The 13,355-nt window shown below is 41.5% G+C and overlaps 1 protein-coding gene and 1 pseudogene across 2 annotated transcripts in view; one reads left to right on the forward strand and one right to left on the reverse strand.

Moving 5' to 3' along the window:
- Cyp2c70 (cytochrome P450, family 2, subfamily c, polypeptide 70) overlaps positions 1-5,507 on the reverse strand; it is a 33,926-nt gene extending 28,419 nt beyond the window's left edge. Inside the window, exons 1-2 of one of the 2 annotated variants that reach the window (NM_145499.2) lie at positions 5,316-5,507; positions 2,087-2,249 (exon numbers count right to left, since the gene is read on the reverse strand). In NM_145499.2, the coding sequence (NP_663474.2) occupies positions 2,087-2,249; positions 5,316-5,483 (331 nt within the window). In that variant the 5' untranslated portion in view covers positions 5,484-5,507. The remainder of the gene's footprint in view (positions 1-2,086; positions 2,250-5,315) is intronic. The other variant, XM_011247235.2, reaches the window with a different exon arrangement.
- Positions 8,211-12,636, forward strand: Gm5827 (predicted gene 5827; annotated as a pseudogene).

Genomic DNA, 13,355 nt, shown 5'->3' on the forward strand with positions numbered 1-13,355 from the left:
TCTACTGGTGGCATCCTGTTTCACCTCGTGTCTAGGAAGTCATGTTGGGGAGACATATAGCTTCTGACATAGGAGACACATTCTCACACCAAACTCCCAGATCCTGAGGCTCTCACAGTCTTTCCATCTGCTTTCTACAATGTTCCCTCAGCTTTAGGTGCAGGAATATTTTGTAGATGTTTCCACTGAAGCTGAGCTCCACAACTCTGCATAGTGATTTTTTTTAAATTCAATACAAAAAGTCATCCCTGAAAACATGAATACAAGTAACATTATATAAATTTAGCAGGCTATATATTTAGGTTGTAAATAATGATCTGTAAATATTATATATATATGCATAGATAGATGATAGATAGATAGATAGATAGATAGATAGATAGATAGATAGATAGACAGACAGACAGACAGACAGACAGACAGATAGATAGATAGATAAGTAGATAGACAATCACTGGTGGGGGGAAGGCTATGAATGTGAAAAGCAGCAAGGGAGAATATATAGGAGAGTGTGAGGGGAATAAAGGGAAAGAGTAAATATTGCAATTACATTTTAATTATATTTTATATTCTATATTATATGATATATTAGAGTATATTGAGATTATAAACTATAATCTCAAAAATAATTAGAAAGGAACATAGTATTATCAATATCAATGCAATGCATAAACACTGAATGGCAATGGCCCTCTTCTGGAGAGAGCATGGTTGTGTCTTTTCTCTCATCCTACTACATTCAAATATTCCTTACAATTTCTAAAGAGAAAAAAAGTGGATATAAATCTGGAAATATTCATATCTATACTTGTTCTCATACTATACACACTTTTAAAAATATCTAGATCCATACTTGGACCCTGAATACGAATCTGTTATAGAGATTTAGTGACTAAAATATTTTGTTGCTTTCCTTTTCTTTTTTTGTCTCTGTCACTTAACCATTATTCTTTTTTTAATTTTTTATTAGTTATTTTATTCATTTACATTTCAAATGTTATCCCCCTTCCCAGTTTCCCCTCTGAAGACCTCCTACCCCACCCCCTCCCCCCTGCTTCTTTGAGGGTGCTCTCCCACCCACCCACCCTTTCCCACCTCACTGCCCTAGCATTCCCCTGTGCTGGGGCATCAAGCATTCACAGGACCAAAGGACTCCCCTTCCACTGACGCCAGATAAGGCCATCCTCTGCTACATATGCATCTGGAGCCATGGGCCCCTCCATGGGTATTCTTTGCTAACCATTATTCTTACAAGCTGTACTATAAAGTGAATATGCCCTAGGCACAGGCTCAAACTTAATGCTTCATGGGAACAGTGTGTGTAAAATTTTGAAAATGGATTAATGACCCCTTTTTAACACCAAATTTCATTAATGATCACTTGGGGGTCAAGAGGAGGTGGGGAAGGATGAGAAAAAGGAGCCAAATTCAACAGTGGACGCTGTATCTGTACAGAAATATCACACCAAAGGCCACTAAAATCTACTAATGCACGTTAGTCAAGATTTATGCAAACATAAAGAAAATGAAGTCACATTCACATGAAAATGAAAGAAAGTATAAATCATTATTTCTAGTAAAAGAATCCAGTCTTTTAAAGACAAATACCACTTTTTTTTCTGCTATAGAGAACCTAGAGATGTATGTTTGTGTGTACATATTTTGTGTGTGATGTGTGTGTGAGCATGTCTGTGTGTGTGTGTGTGTGTGTGTGTGTGTGTGTGTGTGTGTGTGTGTGTACACTTGTGAAAGAAGAAAGCCCATGAGAGAGGAAGAAGACATCTAAGAGGAGGAGATAAAAAGAGAGGGTAATGTGTGCACAGAGAGGTGGGTGTCCTGGGGAGAGAAAGGGAATCAGTAAGAAGGACAGGAATGGAAGAGGGCAGTGGAACAGTGACAAGAGCGAAGGCTGCAAGAAAAACAAATGACATAAGGAAGTGTGTCTCATGTGCCATCTTTAGATTGTTCTGAATTTTTACAAAGTCATTCATGGACTCATAAGTACTTCTAGTTTCTCAGTTTTCTTCCTTATTTAGCTTCATTGCCACTTGCACAGTCCTGGATGCGCCCCAACAAGGAGACGTACCTAAGCCTTGGCTGGTTCTACTGAGTAACGATGAATCCGTTTTATCAGAAAACTCATCTCCCTGGTCAATCAGAGCTTCCTTCATTGCTTTGTATCCATGCAGCACCACAGTGGGCTTCATGCCCAGGTATACAGTAAACACAGGGCCATACTTTTTTGCTAGCTGAAAACAGAGCAGAGTGATCAGTGAAGGCGATATTTTCACTCATACCAAAGAGACATTTTTTATTGGATATTTTCTTTACTTACATTTCAAATGTTATCTCCTTTCTCAGTCCCCCCCCAAGCCCTCTATCTCATCTCCCCTCCCCCTGCTTCTGTGAGGTTGTTCCCTCACCCACCCACACACTCCCACCTCCTTGCCCTAGCATTCCCCTACACTGGGGCATCGAGCCTTCACAGGACCAAGGGCCTCTCCTTCTTAGAAGGGGGAACAAAATACTCACAAGAGGAAATACGGAGACAAAGTGTGGAGCAGAGACTGAAGGAAAGGCCATCCAGAGACTGCCCCACCTGGGGATCCATCCCATATACAATCACCAAACTATTGTGCATGCCAAAAAGTGCTTGCTGACAGGAGCCTGATATCTCCTGGGAAGCTCTGCCAGAGCCTGACAAATACAGAGCCAACCATTGCACAGAGCACAGGAACCCCAATGGAGGAGTTAGAGAAAGCTGAAGGGGTTTGCAGCCCCATAGGAAGAACAACAATATCAACCAACCAGACTCCCCCAGAGCTCCCAGGGACTAAACCACCAACCAAAGAGTACACATGGAGGGACTCATGGCTCCAGCCGCATATGTAGTAGAGGATGGCCTTATTGGGCATCAATGGGAGGAGAGGCCCAAAGAGACATTTTAATATTCACCCATTCACTGACTTTAAACCCAGTAGTTTAATAAAAAATGACATTTAAGCAGCCATTATCATTATGCTCTTGCCAACATTGCTATTATTACTGTTCTTCAGTGCAACAGAGGCTGATACACATTTGCTCGCATTCTACTTTTACCTTTTCCTGATAAACCTACATTTGCAACAGATTTCTCTGCCAGAATACAAGGCATTTCTCTCAGTCACCTCCACTGTACACTAATAATCATCTCCCGCCACCCCTTTTCCACGTCATCCATACACTGATGGATCTGAGTTCTGGCAGTACTGAGGATGAAGCAAGTTGGACATGTCTGCTATCCAGGCTGTACCTTCTACAGAGTTTATATCAGCTGTGTGCACAGAGCGTGGATCTGATGCCAAGCAGCCATCCATTGCTGTTGAAGGCAAGAAGAGTCAACTCCCCTGTGGCAAATCATTGCATGGTAGAGAAATAGAAAATAAGCTCAGAGAGATTTTAAAATTTGCCTCAAGCCATGAGTTAATTCAGAGCTCCCAGCCCAGGAAGAAGGAATTGTGGAGGCAGGGAGTTCCCTGGTGACTGGCTGTCTCAGGGAAAAGATAGATTTCTGGTCATTCCTTCATATTTCAGGGGATGACTGTCATGTGAATGAATGATAGAGAAGTCATTGATTCATTATCCAGAAAATTTGATAAGAACTCTCAGAACTATTGAAACCTTGGTTATGTCCTTGGCTCCAAATCATTTTATCATCTAGAAAAAATGTAGACTTGAGAATACATAAATTAATATATTTTGTAATTGAACACAGTTCTGCATGCACTGCAGTTCATCAGAGAATAACTGATGTACTGAAAGGAACCTGGGACACACTGTGAGCATGGACTCTGCTGCTCCTGACTGTCACAAATCCCATCCTGGATTCTGTGTCTTTCAGTCATACACGCATGCAATCCTGGTGTTTCCTCCACAAGAAGGGAGACAGACAAGAGAATCCCTAGAAGCTCACAGCCAGCTAGCCTGAGATACACAGCAGTAACTGACAAAGGCACTGTCTCAAATAAGGTGACAAGCAGGACAGATACCCAAGGTTGTCCTCTGACTGCCACATGCTAATTGTGGTGCATATGTGCCCACACTCAAACACATGTATCCATACACACATGTATGCATGCACATGTATGTATATTAGACACACACACACACACATAATATCCACTGGAGTTGGGCCTGCCGGTGCCTGAGTAACTAAAACAAGATAAACACTAGCATCTCTGCCTTCAGTTCGTTCCTGTCTCCTTGACCTTAGAGTGTGATTCAATTCCTATTGGATTCTGAGTGTAGACTAGGTAAGCATTCAAGGGTTTATTCTAAGAGGCTAATTTTCCTGCTTGAATATTGAAGCCATCAAGATGGGGTTCTCTTTCAAAACCTCTTTAGTTGCCCTGGAAGCCGCCAACAATGATCTTAAACCACCAGGAACAGGCAAGCTCTGTAGGCAGCTCACTCCATGAAGAAAAATACTCTAAATAAGGGGAGTCCTCTCCTGGGAACCAAAGTGCCACATCCAGAATCCCAAGGTCATCCCCTGAGCAGTTTAACAACTTCCTGGACACAGAATGAAATCAGTTTCCTCAGCACCAAGCGCACATTGTCTCCTACCCTCAAGAACCAGAAACTTCCTCAGCACTGATAAATAAGACCTTGCTGTACAAAAACCTCAAGCCATGCCTCTGTTTTTTCACCTGTAAAAAACTTCAAGACTGCCAATCCAAGAGAATCCCCTGAGTCTCTTTATCTATCTATCTATCGATCGATTGATCGATCTATGAAAGTGGCCGCTGATATTAAAATACCTTTCGTTGCTGTACTGTAAACCTGTATTCCTACACTTCTTTTAAGGCTTCTTTCCTGGCCTCTGGTAACATCTGCATCCAGTACAGGACTACATATTATTACTAAGGATGTATAATTCACTCATTAAAAAGCACTAAAGGGGAGGGAGGCTGTAGAGATGGTTCAGCGCTTAAGAGCACTGACTGTTCTTCCAGAGGTGCTGAGTTCAATTCCCAGCAACCACGTGGTGGCTTACAACCATTTGCAATGGAATATAATGCTCTCTTCTGGTGTGTCTGAAGACAGCTACAGTGTACTCATATACATAAAAATAAATAAATTATTCTCTTTTTTAAAAAAGAAGAAGAAACGAAAGGAAGGAAGGCAGGCAGGAAGGAAGGAAAGAAGGAAGGAAGGAAGGAAGGAAGGAAGGAAGGAAGGAAGGAAGGAAGGAAGGAAGGAAGGAAGGAAGGAAGGAAGGAAGGAAGGAAGGAAGGGTGGAAGGAAGTCACTGAAAGAAAACTAATCACACTTACCATGCCCATAGATTTGCTAATATTTTTAACATCTACTTGCAAAATATTTCCAACAATTGGTAAAGGAGTGGGGCCAGGTGGGAGCTTCCCTCTGCCACGGTGCTGATTCCATAGAAAAAGAAAAAGAAAACAAGAAAGCCAAATCCCCAGAAAGATGAAGAGAGCCATTGACTCACTGGGAACAAATGCACTGGAAAGCTTATGTTCCAAGGGACTATAAATGCAATTTCCGAAAGTACACAGAGTTTGGACTTTGAGTTTGACCTCTTTATCTTTAGTACACTTTGGTCTGTTTAAATAAAACTGCCCGTTTCCTAACGTTACTTTTTTCTATTATTAGCAACTGTAAAAAGGTGTTTGTCGTTACAACATGACTCTCCCTTCTTTAGAGGGCAGTATGGATACCTATTTTTTTCCTTTTATTCTTTCACCTCTCACATGCTACATTCTGACCACAGTCTCCCTTCTTTCCATGCCTCCCAGGCCTCCCCCACAACATCATCTCTCCTCTCTTCCATTTCTCTTCAGCAAAGGGCAGATCTCTCAGGGATCTTAACTAAATATGACATAACAAGATGCAGTAAGACTAGACACAAACCCTCATATAAAGGCTGGATGGGGCAACCCACTAATAGGGAAAGGATCCCAAGAGCAAGCAAAAAAAAAAAAAAAAAAATCCCTGTTCAGTCTCTGTGAGCCCCTATGACTCCTGCTTAGCTGATTCTGTAGGCCATGTTCTCCTGGTGTCCTTGGCCCCTCTTGCTCCCACAATCCTTCCTCCCTGTCTTCTTCAGAGTTTTCCTGAGTTCTGCCTAATGTTTGACTATGAGTTTTTGCATCTGTTCCCATCAGCTGCTGGAGGAAGCCTTTCTGGTAACTAGGCTGTGCACCAATCTATGAGTATAGTAGAATACCATTAGGAATCATTTCATTGACTTTTTTTCTTTTGGGGAGGAGGAGAGCAATTGTGTTTGGTTTTATCCTAAGTCTCTGGGCCATCCAGCTTCCAGTTCCTCACTATTTATACAGTGTCAGACAAGGGTTTCCACTCCTGGTGGGTCTCAAGTTGACCTATCATTAGTTGGCCACCCCCACAAGCTCTGAGATACCATTACCCCAGCAAATCTTGCAGGCAGGACAGGTTTTAGTTCAAAGATTTTGTGGCTGGGTTAGTGTCCCAGTTCCACCACTGGAAGACTCGCCTGGTTTCAGAAGATGGCCAGCTCAGGCTCTGTATTCTCCATTACGAGGAGTCCTCACAAGTGTCACCCTCATAGATTCTAGGACATTTTCACCTACTAGATTTCCTCATCACCACTCAAATGTACCCCAATTTAAGTTGTCTTTTCCCCTACTGTCTCCCTCCATTCTTCCCTCCCCCACCTGATCCCATGGATGGCTATATTTTACAGTAAAGTTAAATACTATCTGTAACTGTCCTGGTAAGAGTGAAGACATTCTAAACAGAGATGCATATGGCCCTCCCTTTGGCCATCAGATTGTTAATGCTATGATCTTATTTTCCTTGTTAGAACTCCAAGTACTATATTGAAAAGATATAGAGTGGACATTGGAATTGTTTTGAGTTTCTCTCCTTTTAATTTGGTGTTGGCTATTGGCTTGCTGTAAATTGCCTTTCTTATTTTGATGTTTTCCCCTTGTATTCCTGATCTCTCCAAGGGAGAAAATATTGTGAATGGGTATTGTATTTTGGCAAAAGATTTTTCAGCATCTAATGATCATGTGTTTTTTTCCTTTTAGTTTGTTTATATGGTAGATTACATTGACAAATTTTCATATGATGAACTCTCTCCACATTTGTGAGAGGAAACCTACTTGATCATGGTGGATGATCTTTTTAAGTGTTCTTGAAATTGGTTTGCACTATTTATTATTCTTCCATCTATATTCATAAGGGAAATTTGTCTGTAATTCTATCTTTAGTAACTCTTTGTGTGGTTTAGGTATCAGAGAGACTATGGCCTCTTAAAATAAATTAGGAAATGTTCCTTCTGTTTCTATTTTGTGGAATAATGTGAGAAGCATTGGCATTAGATCCTCTTATAAGTCTTGAAGTATTCAGTGCAAAACTGTCTGGTCTGGAGCTTCTTTAGTTTGAAAGACTTTTAATGACTGCTTCTATTTCCTTAGAAGTTATATGTCTATATAAATTGTTTATCTGATCTTGATTTAACTTTGGTAAGTAGTATCAACCAAGTAAATTATTCATTTCTTTTAGATTTTCCAATTTTGTGTAATACAGGTTTTTGAAGTGTGACCTACTGATTTTTTGGATTTCCTCAGTGTCTGTTTTTATGCCCCCCTGTTTGTTTCTGTTTTTATTAATTTGGATATGCTCTCTCTGTGTCTTTTTGTTAGTTTAGATAAGGGTTTGTCTATATTGTGGATTTTCTCAAAGAACATACTCTTAGTTTCATTGATCCTCTGTGTTGTCCTCTGTTTTTATTTTATTGCTTTTGGCCATCAGTTTGATTATTTCTTGCCCTCTACTCCTCTTGGGTGTGTTTCCTTCTTTTTGTTTTAGAGCATTTGGGTTTCCTGTTAAGTCAGTAGTATGAGATCTCTCCAATTTCTTTATGGAGAAACTTAGTGCTATGAACTTTCCCCTTAACACTGCTTTCATTGTCTGCCATAAATTTGGGTGTTTTGTGCATTCATTTTCATTGAATTTTAGGAAGTCTTAAGTTTCTTTGTTTCTGCCTTGACCCTGTAATTATTCAGTAGAGAGTTGTTCTGTTTCTAAGTTTGTAGACTATCTGTTGTTTGTGTTCTTGTTGAAATCCAGCTTTAATCAGTGGTGGTCTGATAGGTTCCAGAGGTTATTTCAACTTTCTTATATCTATTGGGACTTGCTTTATGATGTGGCCTGGGTCCATGTCGATGTACATGGGCTGTGCTGAGGACATTGTTGATGTCCTTGGCCTGTGCAGCTGCTGAGTGTTGTGATGGTGTCTGGCCCATTCAGCAGAAGAATCCAGATTGATATCCGTTGTCTCTTAATGCCACAGAAGACCATGCTGAGGTCAGTGCCACATGCTGACACCAGGAACCATGTGGATGCCTGTGCTCCATGATGTTACCAGGAACATAGAAGGTTTCTGTGACATTTCCTACTCCCATCAACAGCTCCCAAAAAGTAACAGCCTAGATAGAAAGTTACTAAAGAGAACTCTTTGAAATTGTAATAAAGTGTAGCTCTCCAGAACCAATGACTTCTGGCAAGGGTGCAGATGGAGAAGGACTCTGGTTTCTTTAATGGGGAGGCCACCAAGAGGTTGACCATGCTCCAGTGAGTATATGGGCAACACAAATTGTACCTAATTTTTTTTCTTATGATTATTTTTAGTTGTAAGGGGTGGGGGTGTCCCAAGGGTACAGGGGCAGACCTGGGAAGACTGGAAAGTGGGGTTGCTCAGGGTTCACGACATGAAATTCCTAGATAGTCAATAAAAATATTATAATAAAAAGCACAATCGAGCGGATCACATGGTCGAGGAGCCCTCCTGGTCAGCTGCCATGCCCGCTGCCGAGCCCTGCCACAGGAGACCGCTGCGCCGCAGGAGCCACCCGCACCTGGTGCTCAGAACGCAGGAGGTGTGATTGCCTATATCAGTTCCTCTAGCTCTGCCTCCAGCCCTGCCTCTTGTCACAGTGAGGGTTCTGAGAATAGTTTCCAGTCCTCGTCCTCATCTGTTCCATCTTCTCCAAATAGCTCTAACTGTGATGCCAATGGCAATTCCAAGAACACTGATATCTGTAGCATCGATGGTGTTCTGAAGAGTGACTGCACAGATTGTCCTGTGAAAACAGGCAAACCCAGTGCCCCTGGCATGACTAAGAGTCACAGTGGAATGACAAATTTTAGTGGCATGGTTCTACTGTGTAAAGTCTGTGGGGATGTGGCATCAGGATTCCACTATGGAAGTTCGTGCTTGTGAAGGCTGTAAGGGTTTCTTTCGGAGGAGCATTCAGCAAAACACCCAGTATAAGAAGTGCCTGAAGAATGAGAACTGTTCCATCATGAGGGTGAACAGGAACCGGTGCCAGCAGTGTCGCTTTAGGAAGTGTCTGTCTGTGGGAATGTCACGAGATGTTGTTCGATTTGGCCGGATTCCTAAGCGTGAAAAACAGAGAATGCAAATTGAAATGCAAAGTGCAATGAAGACCATGATGAACACCCAGTTCAGTGGCCACCTGCAGAATGACACCTTAGCAGAACAGTCAGCACTACCAGCTCAGGAACAGCTGCGGCCCAAGTCCCAGCTGGAGCAAGAAAACATCAAAAACACTCCTTCTGATTTTGCAAAGGAAGAAGTGATTGGCATGGTGACCAGAGCCCACAAGGATACCTTTCTGTATCATCAGGAACATCGAGAAAACTCATCTGAGAGCATGCCACCTCAGAGAGGAGAACGGATTCCCAAGAACATGGAGCAATATAATTTAAATCAAGACCATCGTGGCAGTGGGCTTCACAACCACTTCCCCTGTAGTGAGAGGCTGCCACATCTCAATGGACAGTACAAAGGGAGGAACATAATGCATTACCCAAACGGCCATGCTGTTTGTATTGCAAATGGACACTGTATGAACTTCTCCAGTGCTTATACTCAAAGAGTCTGTGATAGAATTCCAGTAGGTGGATGTTCTCAGACTGAGAACAGGAGTAGTTACCTGTGCAACACTGGAGGGAGGGTGCATCTGGTACAATGAAATCGATTCTTGGCTCCTTGTCTCAAGGAAAGCTTGGAAGGTTTTCTTTTGGGGGTCATGTTGAGTTGGGAGGTGGGTCAGAAAGCCCAAGAGATTTCTAGAAGCCTCTTTGTGTAGTATTTTAGTGAAATGTTAATAAGCAGTGCATAAGGATTAACTTAATTTTACATAACAGTAGGTATGAGCTTGTGCTTTAATTGCTACTGTGGGGTTAGGATTTTTATAAAATATGATTGGCACAGAATTGATCCTATAATTCCTGGAAATATCTTTGGAAATGTAGGCGTTCCAATCAGTTAGTAGTTCATTAACATTGGAATCTTTTTCAAAAGAGTTGATCTTTTAGCTTCTTTGATTTCTTTGGAGAGAGGTTTTGTTGCTTTTGTGGGGACAGTCTTGGGATGTTGCCCAGGCTGGCTTTGAGCTCCTGGGTTCAAGCGATCTTGTGGATCATTGGGACTTCAGGGTGCATCACTGCCAAACAGGGTTTTTTTGGGGGGGGGTGTTTTTTAGGTATTTTCTTCATTTGCATTTCCAATGTTACCCCAAAAGTCCCCCATGCCCTTCCCCCTTCCCCCCACTCCCACTTCTTGGCCCTGGCGTTCCCCTGTACTGAGACATATAAAGTTTGTAAGACCAAGGGGCCTCTCTTCCCAATGATGGCCGACTAGACCATCTTCTGCTACATATGCAGCTAGAGACACGAGCTCCCGGGGGTACTGGTTAGTTCATATTGTTGTTCCACCTATAGGGTTGCAGATCCTTTTAGCTCCTTGAGTACTTTCTCTAGCTCCTCCATTGGGGGCCCTGTGATCCATCCAATAACTGACTGTGAGCATCCACTTCTGTGTTTGCTAGGCCCAAGAATAGCCTCACAAGACACAGCTATATCAGGGTCCTTTCAGCAAAATCTTGCTAGTGTATGCAATGGTGTCAGCGTTTGGAGGCTGATTATGGGATGGATCCCCGAGTATGGCAGTCTCTAGATGGTCCATCCTTTCGTTTCAGCTCCAAATTTTGTCTCTGTAACTCCTTCCATGGGTGTTTTGTTCCCAATTCTAAGAAGAGGCAAAGTGTCCACACTTTGTTTGGTCTTCGTTCTTCTTGAGTTTCATGTGTTTTGCAAATTGTATCTTATATCTTGGGTATTCTAAGTTTCTGGGCTAATATCCACTTATCAGTGAGTACATATCATGTGAGTTCTTTTGTGATTGGGTTACCTCACTCAGGATGATACCCTCCAGCTCCATCCATTTGCCTAGGAATTTCATAAATTCATTCTTTTTAATAGCTGAGTAGTACCCCATTGTGTAAATGTACCACATTTTCTGTATCCATTCCTCTGTTGAGGGGCATCTGGGTTCTTTCCAGCTTCTGGCTATTATAAATAAGGCTGCTATGAACATAGTGGAGCATGGTCCTTCTTACCAGTTGAAACATCTTCTGGATATATGCCCAGGAGAGGTATTGCGGGATCCTCTGGTCAAACAGGGGTTTTAAAAGCCATACTGATGTAGAAAGAGTTTTGGAGATAGATATTTTATGGTTTGAGGATATATATATATATATATATATATATATATATATATATATATATATATATATATATATATATATATATATCATTTTTTCTTTTCCAAGATAGGGTTTCTTTGTATAGCTCTCACTGTCCTGGAACTCAATCTAGATCAGGCTGGCCTTGAACTTGGAGATTTGCCTGCCTCTGCCTCCTGAGTCCTGGGAAGAAATTTAATAGCCTGATTTCTAAGATTTTATCCTGAGATCAATTAGCATTCATATTATTTAAATTCATTTCACCAAATTCAACATTCTACACAAAAAATACAGTGTTTATGGTCAGCCAGAATTTAATCAGAACAACAGTACTCTGTATGTCATTTCCAGTTTAAACCATGAGGTCTTTTGGTATAGTGCTTGCTTTCAGCTGCCAGGTGTGTCCTATGAGCAAGTCTCCATATGTGGACCCTCAGAAGTCTGGACATGAAATCTGGGAAGAATTTTCAATGAGTTTTACCCCAGCAGTAAAAGAGGTGGTAGAATTTGCAAAGAGGACTCCTGGCTTCTGAGATGTCTCAGCACAATCAGGTTAATCTGTTAAAAGCTGGGACTTTTTGAGGTTTTAATGGTACGATTTGCTTCATTATTTGATGCAAAGGAATGGACTGTCACCTTTCTAAGTGGTAAGCAGTACAGTGTGGATGACCTGCACTCAATGGAAACAGGGGCTCTGCTCAGCTCTATGTTTGAGTTCAGTGAGAAGCTGAATTCCCTCCAGCTCAGTGATGAGGAAATGAGCTTGTTCACAGCAGTTGTTCTGGTATCTGCAGATGGATCTGGAATTGAAAATGTCAACTCAGTAGAGGCTTTGCAGGAAACACTCATCCAGGCACTAACGACCTTAATAATGAAAAACCATCCAAATGAGGCCTCCATTTTTACAAAATTACTTCTAAAGTTGCCAGATCTTCGATCTTTAAACAACATGCACTCTGAGGAACTCTTGGCCTTTGAAGTTCATCCTAAGGCCTTTGAACATGAACTGATGCTAATGTACATTTTATGCTGAGATGTTTATTTATATGTGTATACTATATTGTGGAAATAGAAAAGAACTTAGCGCCAGGTCCTGGGCTGTCTCTGTAGTCAGTCACCAGTAGCTATTGGGATAAGAACTCTTTGTCTTGTTAGACCACCCTTCCCTGTAGACCAATCAGCTGTGTTGCACTTAGACTGGAGAAGTTACACTGAATTATAATCACACTGAATGTTAGACTTTTTCATCTGCCAAAGCCAAAATACCATTTGATCTCCCCATGGTATAAATCTAGCGCACATTGCCGATAGAGGAGGACTTAGACATTAACCCTTTGTGCTGGGAATTCTGTTGTACCACAAGACTGAAATGTGGTAAGGGAGACTGAGAGCCAAGAGGTCTTTATGTACTTGGATTTTGCTCTGCCACTGTCAAAGTACGTGGTGGTGGCAGTCTCTGAGTTTTGGAAAATGATAATTGATAGTGTCCCCAATGTTCTGCCTCAAATACTGAAAACTATCCATAAAGCGTCTTTACCTCTTGGGAGGTAGGCACTATGTAAATAAGGTGAAGTTTTTATTATAATTGCTCATAATAGTACTCTTGTCTTATTTCTAAGCATTTCTGGGAAACTTTGATAGTCCACACCAATTTATTCAGGGTTCCTACTCAAGTAGGGTACCCTACTGATAAACACATATTCCAGGTTTATGGACACCTCAAATAGTATGTGTACATAGTGTGTATGTGAA

The sequence above is a fragment of the Mus musculus genome, chromosome 19 (genome assembly GCF_000001635.26).
Source record: "Mus musculus strain C57BL/6J chromosome 19, GRCm38.p6 C57BL/6J".
In the NCBI taxonomy this organism is placed as follows: Eukaryota; Metazoa; Chordata; class Mammalia; order Rodentia; family Muridae; genus Mus; species Mus musculus.